Raw genomic sequence first — 10,981 nt, 5'->3', positions numbered from 1 at the left:
CTGGTACTACAGCAGTGCCCATATAACAGTGACTGGTACTACAGCAGTGCCCATATAACAGTGACTAGTACTACGGCAGTGCCCATATAACAGTGACTGGTATTACAGCAGTGCCCATATAACAGTGACTGGTACTACAGCAGTGCCCATATAACAGTGACTGGTATTACAGCAGTGCCCATATAACAGTGACTGGTACTACAGCAGTGCCCATATAACAGTGACTGGTACTACAGCAGTGCCCATATAACAGTGACTAGTACTACGGCAGTGCCCATATAACAGTGATTGGTACTACAGCAGTGCCCATATAACAGTGACTGGTACTACAGCAGTGCCCATATAACAGTGACTGGTACTACAGCAGTGCCCATATAACAGTGACTAGTACTGTGCAGTGCCCATATAACAGTGACTAGTACTACGGCAGTGCCCATATAACAGTGACTGGTATTACAGCAGTGCCCATATAACAGTGACTGGTACTACAGCAGTGCCCATATAACAGTGACTGGTACTACAGCAGTGCCCATATAACAGTGACTGGTACTACAGCAGTGCCCATATAACAGTGACTAGTACTACGGCAGTGCCCATATAACAGTGACTGGTACTACAGCAGTGCCCATATAACAGTGACTGGTACTACAGCAGTGCCCATATAACAGTGACTGGTATTACAGCAGTGCCCATATAACAGTGACTGGTATTACAGCAGTGCCCATATAACAGTGACTGGTACTACAGCAGTGCCCATATAACAGTGACTGGTACTACAGCAGTGCCCATATAACAGTGACTGGTACTACAGCAGTGCCCATATAACAGTGACTGGTACTACAGCAGTGCCCATATAACAGTGACTGGTACTACAGCAGTGCCCATATAACAGTGACTAGTACTACGGCAGTGCCCATATAACAGTGACTGGTACTACAGCAGTGCCCATATAACAGTGACTGGTACTACAGCAGTGCCCATATAACAGTGACTGGTACTACAGCAGTGCCCATATAACAGTGACTAGTACTACGGCAGTGCCCATATAACAGTGACTGGTACTACAGCAGTGCCCATATAACAGTGACTGGTACTACAGCAGTGCCCATATAACAGTGACTGGTACTACAGCAGTGCCCATATAATAGTGACTGGTACTACAGCAGTGCCAACACCAAACACTGGAGCTCTACAGCTGTGAATAAACTACAATTTCCACCATAAGGCATACTGGGAGCTGTAGTTCTGCCCCAGCTGGAGCCACAGGCTGGATAACACTGGACTAGGGTGTAAGGAAGCGGTGTACGTCCTAGAAGATTCCGATAGTCAGAAATGGCAGCATTGTGTGTCTCTCCTATGTCCCTGCGCGGACAGGAGCTGATATGTGACTACGGGCAGTGCCAGGTACCCGGCTGTCTCACTGGCACTTGCCTCAAGCAACCAGGATACGTTGCCCACAGACTGTATACCGCTGACTGATCTCCCCCATGTGTCGTCCCCTCAGTGCAGCTGCCGGCAGCCCAGAACCATCACACTACCTATCACCTCACACTACCCTGCTCTGCCGGGCAACGACTCACTTACTGTGGGCGGAAGCCTGCAGTCACTATAGAAACGGCACAGCAGCTAATGATTAGTACGAGCCGATGTCAATCACAGCGTCCCAGCCTATAGGACGGCGTCCTGTCCATCCTTCCTTATTTCCCCGCAGGAACCGTTATTGAGGCTCAGGTTGCGGGTGGCATGTTCCGGTGTCCTGCCGGCAGAACCTACAGGCGGAGTGTTCCATCAGAGCGAGAGAAGGGGAGGCCGGAGAACACGTGTCCCGTGGAGCCTCCCTGGAGCAAGAAAGGAGTCCGAACCTGAAGCCATGGCCGGTGAGGTATGTGCGGAGGGCGGAGGTCGTTACCATGTATGCGGGTGATACACACATGGGATGAACAGCTGACAGATGGGGGGATGGCAGCATTTCACTAAAGGATAATACTGTAGACAGAACACTGGGCTCCCTGCAGACCACCGGCGGATTTCTGGACCCATGCCGGACATTCGTCTGGGACACCATTCAGGATGTTTCTGGTTTTCCAGGTCCATTCCAGAAAATAGGTTAGGATTGTATCGATCCTGCCCTACTGGTGTCTGGAACTCCGGCACAAACGCCCCCTGAGAAATCTATGGGAGTGCTGGAATTCTGGAGTGGATGCTATAAGGGTTCCCTTTAAACTGTGCACAGTACTCCAGCTAAAGAAATAAACCTGCTGCAGAAGGAAGTGGCATCGCTCACATGTGACCCAGTTCTGAAACTATTGTGTGGCTGCACCTCCTGGTTGAGCAGTTGTACACAGTACTACAGGTTCCAGAATGCAATGCTTTCCCTCAGCTGTTCATCACAGTCCTCCACCCTGCCCATTCCCCACCCAAATCTATTGCAGAACATCTAGGCTGTGTTCACACATTGCAGTTTCATTGTGTTACTGAATTATTTGCAGTACTTTATCACTTCATTGTGTTCCCACCCACACAGCGCTGTATTCTCTACCTGTAACACCACACAGCACGCTGTATTCTCTACCTGTAACACCACACAGCACGCTGTATTCTCTACCTGTAACAGCACACTGTATTCTCTACCTGTAACAGCACACTGTATTCTCTACCTGTAACACCACACAGCACACTGTATTCTCTACCTGTAACACCACACAGCACACTGTATTCTCTACCTGTAACACCACACAGCACGCTGTATTCTCTACCTGTAACACCACACATTTGATTGGCCCTGTTCACACGCTTGTATGTGTTACAGGACTGTTTAAAAACTGACAGATCCTAGTACAAACTGCAATTGCAAAATAGTGAATGGGTCAGTGCACAGCTAGCGGTCCACAGCTACAGATGGCCCCTTTTGTATTTATAGGGATATATGTAATACCTTTATAGTGTGTGGCATGGTGGGGCTGTAAGAGGCAGTTCTATGCCTCTGGAGTGGGAATTGGAGTTCAGGTGGAGCTCCTGCTCCAGGTACTCCACTCCAGTCCAAGAGCTAATGAGGCTCTGAAACCACCTGGTGGAGCTCTATTAGAGACTCCAGAGCTTTCCAGGTGAGGGCTCCCAGGTGAAGACTCCCAGTGTGGGAGAACAGGCAGCACTAGGCCTGTGGGAGCTGCAGACAAGAAGTCTGGGTAAGACCAGTGGAGCTGGGGATATTGAGCATTAGGCTCATAAGTGACAGCTAGGGAAGCTGTGGTGTTAGTCAGTGGCTAGACGGCCTAGGTTTTATTTTATTGGCAGTGTTGCCTATGTCTTGTGTTATTTGAACGGATAAATAAAGCTGACTGAGGTCAGTATAAAGCATACAGCACTGACTGGACTGCAATTTGTGATGTGCCAACCGTCTCAGGCCCAGGAGATGGCGATCCCAGCAAGTGAGTAACCCCCAGATTGTCACATATGGTGGAAGATTGCTGTGGGCAGAAAAATGGCACATGAAGTTTGTGGCTGAATTTAAAGAGCCTGAAGCCTTATAAGAGGTTGTGTCTCTGTGGAGCAAGAGATATACAGAGACTGTGTTTCAGCTGGATTTAAAGGGCCAGAAGCTTTGAGAGATTGAGTCTCTGTGGAGAGAGACATACAGAGACTGTGTTGCTGTGGAGAGAGACATACAGAGACTGTGTTGTCTGGATTAGGCCAGTATTGCTTATGTTTGAAGCTGGTGTTTCTGCTGCATAAAGAATATAGTTGCCATGGGTCTAGCAGAGGACTATGTCAGACGCATATGGGACATACAGCACCGTGAAGACATGGCCAAACAGATGGGTCATAACCTTGAGCAGTTTGAAGCAGAGCGGGAGGCTGTTGAGGCCCAACTGCAAAGGACATTGGATAAGCGAGCGTCTGTACAAAGTGCATGTACTGCTACACCCCGCACTGCACTGCAGGGGGCTGCTAACCAGAAAGCACAGGGGTCCAAGCCAAGTGGTTGCTGTACCAAGGTCCCAGGTGCATCCTGGTCTGATTCCCCAGATAAAAAGCGTGAGGGGGCCGTCCCTAAAGCCAACCAGCCAGAGCCAGGCTTGAGATGTATGAGAATGGACTGTTGTGTAATTGGATGTGCTTTTGCCCAGTGCCCAAGTGTTAAAAAGTCACTTTTGCAGAGGCGCCATGATGTTGTTGCTAGGAACAACCAACCACACCAGCAAGTGGCCGTCACTGAGCAAAGGGAGCCATGTTGGAGGTGCATGGGAGCGGGGGTCTGTGCATCTTATTGTCCTCTGGTCAGGAGATCAGAGAAATTTAAACCAAAAACCTGTGAATTGCTGGTGGGTGGCATCCCACTGCTGGTTGACCTGGACTGTCGCCAGGAGGTGTCCAGGGTCCACCCCGATATTATACTGTTTGTGAAGAGTCGACCAGAGCCGTATGGTAAGACTATTCTAATTGACTTTAAAACTTGTTATGGGACAGTAAATCATGTGCTTGAGGTCTGTGCGGAGCTTCAGGTGGAGTTCATACTTGGCAGAGACTTTCCTTATTTCTGGCAGTTGTGGGAGGGAGAGTCCCCTGTAAAGTGTGCTGTACCACTGCCTAAGGGGGAGGAGCCAGGAGAACCATATACAAAAGTCCCAGAGTTACCAGTGGGTGGAGCCTCACTGTCTTACTGTGTGAACTGTGACCAAAATAAGTCCAAATGTTCAGCAATGCTACCAAGTGAGGAGAAGAATCCTGTGGCTGACAAGACCATCCTGATGTCTGATGAGATTATTGCACAGTCTGAACATGGACTTGAAAAGTCAGATGAAATTAATGATAATGTATTGCATGCAATGTGTATTGAAAATGTCACCCAGCAGTTATGTGATAGCAGTAAGGTCACCCCGCAGTTATGTGATAGCAGTAATGTGATGTCAGATTTGCTGCCTAACATGCATTTAACCCATAACTATGTCCCACAACCTAAGCAGGTAAATGATGGGTGTACTACAGCGTTAGTTCCAATGAATGCAGAGTGTGAACTAACCTCTAAAGCAGAAAAAGCAGCAGAGGGGATTCGCTCTAGTGTGCCCCTAAAGGTCATGATGTGTAATGACGAGAAGATTGCATGTGATGAATGTGCTGTGCTGCCCCTAGAGGTCATGGTGTGTAAGGACCAGAGTATTGCATGGGATGCATGTGCTGTGGTTGAAAGCAATACAGAGAGTTTGGTGGCCTTTACTGAGTCAAGTGAGGCCAATGTGGTTGCTAGTGGCAACCAAATATCTGCTGAAGATAACAAGGAGGGTAAGCAGACTCACAAGCCCATGGGTTCATATTATGCCAAGAGAGTGACCTACAAAGTCAAACAGCATGTGAGAAGTGACTGTGGCAGTAAGCGGTATGTATGCTGGGTTTGTGGGGCGCGTTTTTCCCAAAGTGATGCAGTGAGAATGCATGGGGTGAGGAAACATAGTGAAAATGTGTTGTGTATTCTCACACCTAAACTATGTTCCTACAACAGCTGTGCTGTGCCCAATAGGTATCTCCGAAATAAAAGAAGGGGAAAAAGTGACCAGTGTGAATATGGTTGTAGACTGAAATGTTGCATGGAGATAGCCAGATGTGCTTGGCCTGGTAGGAAGCCGTATGCACGTGGTTTGTCTGAGAGCGCCCCCTGTGTCTATGACAGTAAGCCTGGTGTGGGTGACCGTGTTACAATGCAGAGCCAGATAGACCTGAGTGGTGGTCACACAGTAGCATCCAGTGATGTTAGTGAGGGTCACACAGTAGTAGCATCCAGTGATGTTAGTGAGGGTCACACAGTAGCAGCATCCAGTGATGTTAGTGGTGGTCACACAGTAGAAGAACAGCCACCGCTTATTGTTATAGAATCTCTTCTTTGTCAGGTCCCAGAAGCTGTTCCTGTGACTAATGTGAACATGCCTCAAGTAGCAGGTGATGAGATGGTGGCCAGAGAAGGTCCGGATGAAGAGCTTGGGTTGGCTCACACATTACCTCTTACAGGGAGTCTTTAAGTTACTGAGGCTGATGTGAATAATGAAGAGGTAACTTTGGAGGAATCATGTCCTCAGTACACAGATGTGCATGAAGGAGCTGGTATGAAGACTTTCACTTTGGAGACTGAAAGTGAATGCAGTCTGTATGTTGCCCTGTCTGAAGTGAGAGGTAGTGAGAACTGTCAGTCAATGTCTGAGCCGAGTGTCACTCATACAGTCCCATCCAATGTAGCTGGAAGTGAGAGGTTTCATGTTGCCAAGGGTAACAGCCTGGATGTTACCAATAAGGGAACCCAAATTACATATGAGAACAAGGACTGTGTGCACGCTGAGAGTGGTTCTCAGTACAGCCGTCCGATGCATGTCTCCACTTATGGACGTGGTCATGAAAGAAATGAACGGCAAAGTGAGAAAGTGGGGTACGGTGGTTCTGTGTTATGGAAAATGCGGGGAAAACAAAAACCTCATGAAAAGTGTGATGTGTGTCCCCAGAAAAAGAAAATGAGGCATGAATGGTGTCACATCTTACCCCAATGTAGGACCTTTGACCCAGGAGGGGGTGTTAATAAAGTGACAAGTCCTATGGCCTTTGTCAGGGGGGGAGGATATGTGGCATGGTGGGGCTGTAAGAGGCAGTTCTATGCCTCTGGAGTGGGAATTGGAGTTCAGGTGGAGCTCCTGCTCCAGGTACTCCACTCCAGTCCAAGAGTTAATGAGGCTCTGAAACCACCTGGTGGAGCTCTATTAGAGACTCCAGAGCTTTCCAGGTGAGGGCTCCCAGGTGAAGACTCCCAGTGTGGGAGAACAGGCAGCACTAGGCCTGTGGGAGCTGCAGACAAGAAGTCTGGGTAAGACCAGTGGAGCTGGGGATATTGAGCATTAGGCTCATAAGTGACAGCTAGGGAAGCTGTGGTGTTAGTCAGTGGCTAGACGGCCTAGGTTTTATTTTATTGGCAGTGTTGCCTATGTCTTGTGTTATTTGAACGGATAAATAAAGCTGACTGAGGTCAGTATAAAGCCTACAGCACTGACTGGACTGCAATTTGTGATGTGCCAACCGTCTCAGGCCCAGGAGATGGCGATCCCAGCAAGTGAGTAACCCCCAGATTGTCACAAGTGATATATGTAATACTACTATAGTTTGATATGATACAACTTTATTGATCCTGTCTGATCCTAATCATTCCGCAGACCACTGTCGAGATCACCCTGGAGGTGGGACACCAAGCTCAGCTAAGAAAGAAGCCGACGTCTGATGGAGACACACATAACTTTACAGTGTTTGTTCGTGGTCCTGAGCAGTGTGACATAGAACATTTCGTAGAAAAGGTTGTGTTCAAACTGCCCGACGGCTACCCTAAGCCTAAGCGGGGTAAGTGGCCATTTTTATCTTGAAGGTGTCTAAAGGCCCTATTACACCAACAGATATCTGACAGATTTTTTTTAGCCAAAGCCAAGAATGGATTTGAAAAGAGGAGAAATCTCAGTCTTCTCTTTACGACCTGTTCTCGGTTTATAGTCTTTTTGATAATCTGTTAGACATCTCTTGGTGTAGTAGGGCCCTTAGGGCCTTATTACACGGAACGATTATCATTCAAAAAATTGTTGGGTCGTTCGGATTTAAATGAATAATCGTTTAGTTGAATAGAAGACAACGATTAAAAGACCAAAAAGAAATCGTTAGTCGTTTATTAGAGTTTGGACCTATTTTTATCGTTGATCGTTCACATTAAATAAGACGTCGTTCGCAGTAGTGGCTAACGCAATAGCGACGACAAGACAACCGCAAGAATGATCATAAATAGCTTTTTGTAAAGAAAAATCGCTTTGTGTAATAGTACCCTTAGTTTCTTTGAAAGTAGCAATGTTCTGTACTGTAACTTTTGACCTGATCAACTCAATTAGGCTGGATTTACATATTTCCGGGGGTGCGGCAGCCACCTCTTGTGACAACTGATGGCAGAAATGCATCAGTTGTCATCAGCTGTCCTACCCTTTTTTCACATTAAACATCAAAGCCGTATGGCAGAACGCTACAAGCAGCGTTCTGATGTACAGCATGTTCGGAGGCATTATTAACGCCACATGCTTTAAACTGGGCCATTTAAATGAACGGGATTAGTCCAAAGATCCGTTTCCCTCCGGCGCAATTTTAATTTTTTCTTTTTTTTTTTCTTTTTTTTTTTAATAATGGCAGTCAATGGAAAACGGATTGACACAGATGCACACAAATGCATCTGTGTTAAATGGGGTGGAGCTGGGGTCACAAGCAGGGCTGGGGTCACAAGCAGGGCTGTGGAGTCGGAGTGGGAGCTAGTTTTGGTTTGAGTCGGAAATTAATATGAAGATATCCTGTGTAATATAGAGGAGGAGGAGAAAACATAAGTAGTGTAGCAGTAACCTCTGTCCTCAGTGTGGGGTTTTCTCTTCAGTGTTCATGGCTGCAGTAGGCTGTGTGTGTGTGCGCGCGCGCTATGGCTGCAGCAGGCTGTGTGTGTGTGTGCGCCTCATCGCTATGGCTGCAGCAGGCTGTGTGTGTGAGCGCTATGGCTGCAGCAGGCTGTGTGTGTGTGTGTGCGCCTCAGCGCTATGGCTGCAGCAGGCTGTGTGTGTGCGCGAGTGCTATGGCTGCAGCAGGCTGTGTGTGTGCGCCCGCGCTATGGCTGCAGCAGGCTGTGTGTGTGTGTGCGCGCGCTATGGCTGCAGCAGGCTGTGTGTGCTGTTGCGTGCCCCCACAGTGACCTTCTATATCACTGTGTGACCCCTCTTTATATCACTATGTGTGACCCCCTGTATATCACTATGGCTGACCTCTCTATTGCAGGTATCTGGCATTGTTAGTATGGTGATTATTTAGTTAGAAACATAGAAGACTGTCAGCAGGAAAAGACCACCTGCTCCAACTAGTCTAGTTGTTAGTAGTTCAGGACATGGAGGCTGGAGACTAGCTGCATCCACTGCACACACAGGAGGAGCTGCTTTATATGTTTCCTTATTCCCTCAGAAGTCTCCCCAGGATCATGTAGGACATTAGGGAGAAGCTGCTGAGCCAGTGTGATAAATAACTCCCCTGGTATATGACCGGCCATTTATGAAGGCGCAGGAGTCGGAGCTGCAGCTTACAGACTCCACAGCCCTGGTCACAAGGGTTAATGGGGGGGGGGGGGGACATTGTTGGGGACATCTTTACTCCTTGGAGCACCGGAGGCAAAAACAATGACGCATAATGCATGCGTTTGTACACGGCATACCTCCGGCTCTCCATTGTCTCTTATGATTGCAGTGCCAGATCATTGGGCAGACTATACCAAAGAACGCTGCAAGATACGCTCTAGGGATACGGTCTATCCAGCAGCACTATTACCATGCCGGATGCTTTAAACTGTCCCATTCAAATGAATGGGATCGGTTCAAAGATGTGTCTCCCTCCCCTGCTGCTCATTGCTTCTTCTTGCTTCCAAGATGAGATGTCTGGGCAGGACCTGCCACTCACATCCTGTAAGTGGCTGCGTGGGAAAGTCCTACTCAAACATCCTATCAGCAACAAGCAGTGGGGGGGGGGGGGGTATGGCAGAGGCTGCTGGAACAAGAGCTGTGGGGGACCTAGGAAAGTAAGTATCACTTTTTCATCTACTACACCTGCCCAAGCCACATGGTTGTGCTGCTTTTTGGTTGCTTTTTTTTTTTTTTTTGGCCACTTGTAGTAGTGTTATTTCAATAGTAGAATGCCATTGCCTGTGCTTCCTTTGTCAGTATGCAGAGAACCACCATACAAAGTTGAAGAATGTGCCTGTGATGACTTCATTTTACCTATTGAAGTGTATTTCAGAAACAAGGTAAGTGTATATGTATCTTTAGGTTTTCGTTCTTATTCGGATATCAGTATATGTTTGTCTTGGGTACCTGTTACTAAAATTTTCTTGTACTTAATTTACAGGAAGAACCCAAGAAAGCCTGTTTTACATATAACTTGTTTTTGAGTATTGAGGGAAATCCACAAGTAGATAATTTACGCTGTGAGAAATTGAAGTTCAATAATCCTACCACGGAGTTCCGCAGCAAGTTGCTGAAAGCTGGAGGGGTGATCAGTGAACCATAGACCTGGGACTGGTCACAAAATATGGGCCCCCCAATCTGTAACTATGGCAGTATACTTAAAATGTACCTGTAAAGTTACACTCCCACACACTGATTGCTCTTCTGCGTCCCTCATCTCATACTGGCCACTAGGTCTGGGCAATATGGCAAAAAAAAATCTCTATTTTAAAAAATTTTTAGACAATTCTCAATTAAAAAATTTTTTGGGATAAATAAACAACATTTTTCTCACCGCCTCAGTTACTATTTTAATGATGTTTGAGACCACAACTGTATTGCTTCCCAGTGTAACAGTGCTCCCTCAGTGACTAGGGCAGACTGGGGGGGACTGAGGTGGACAGGGGGACTGGGGCAGGAGTGCTCATAGCCCTTCTACTCCTCTTACCCCAGCACACAGGTTCCCCTCCCACCTGGCCACACATGCTGGTCCCTGGTCTCTGGAGGAGGCAGCAGGGACTGCAGGATAGGGTACAGCGGGACGCTGTGTGTAAGGGGCGGGGGCAGGTCAGCAGCTCCTGAAGGCCGCCCACGCCGCATCTCTAGACACTGCACCATGCCACCTGTCCACACTGCCCCTCTCTGGACGGACTGAACCGCCCCACCCCCAATGATTTTTTGTGAAAATCGAATTGCCGATTTTCACAAAAAAATCAAAACAATTCTAAAACTCTGGGCGAATTAATTCGATTAATCGCCCAGCCCCACTGGGAACCCTTCACCCTCCTACGTAGCCTGCTCACCCTGTTATGCTTTAAAGTAGCCACTGGGGAGGACTCTTTAGACTTGAAGCCCCATTGCCACCAAAACTATCACTCTTTGTCTTAGAGTGAATTACAGACCAATAAAGCTTGTCCCTGTTTTTTGTTTTTTTTTTTTACCGTCCAGGCAGT

The 10,981-nt window shown here is 47.6% G+C and overlaps 1 protein-coding gene across 2 annotated transcripts; it reads left to right on the top strand.

The window, feature by feature from the left end:
* The first annotated feature begins 1,653 nt into the window (after positions 1–1,653).
* Positions 1,654–10,692, top strand: LOC138784494 (protein ENL-like). 2 transcript variants are annotated; one of them, XM_069960076.1, is made up of 4 exons: positions 1,654–1,882; positions 7,185–7,365; positions 9,747–9,829; positions 9,931–10,692. In XM_069960076.1, the coding sequence occupies exons 1-4, from the start codon at positions 1,871–1,873 to the stop codon at positions 10,090–10,092; spliced, it is 438 nt and encodes a 145-aa protein (XP_069816177.1). In that variant the 5' UTR covers positions 1,654–1,870; the 3' UTR covers positions 10,093–10,692. The 2 variants fall into 2 exon arrangements, with proteins under 2 accessions (XP_069816177.1, XP_069816176.1); XM_069960075.1 differs by lacking the exon at positions 1,654–1,882 and adding an exon at positions 5,148–5,280.
* The last annotated feature ends 289 nt before the right edge of the window (positions 10,693–10,981 follow it).

Source organism: Dendropsophus ebraccatus, chromosome 2 (assembly GCF_027789765.1).
Source record: "Dendropsophus ebraccatus isolate aDenEbr1 chromosome 2, aDenEbr1.pat, whole genome shotgun sequence".
Lineage (NCBI taxonomy): Eukaryota > Metazoa > Chordata > Amphibia > Anura > Hylidae > Dendropsophus > Dendropsophus ebraccatus.
This window is presented reverse-complemented; position numbering and strand designations above follow the sequence as displayed.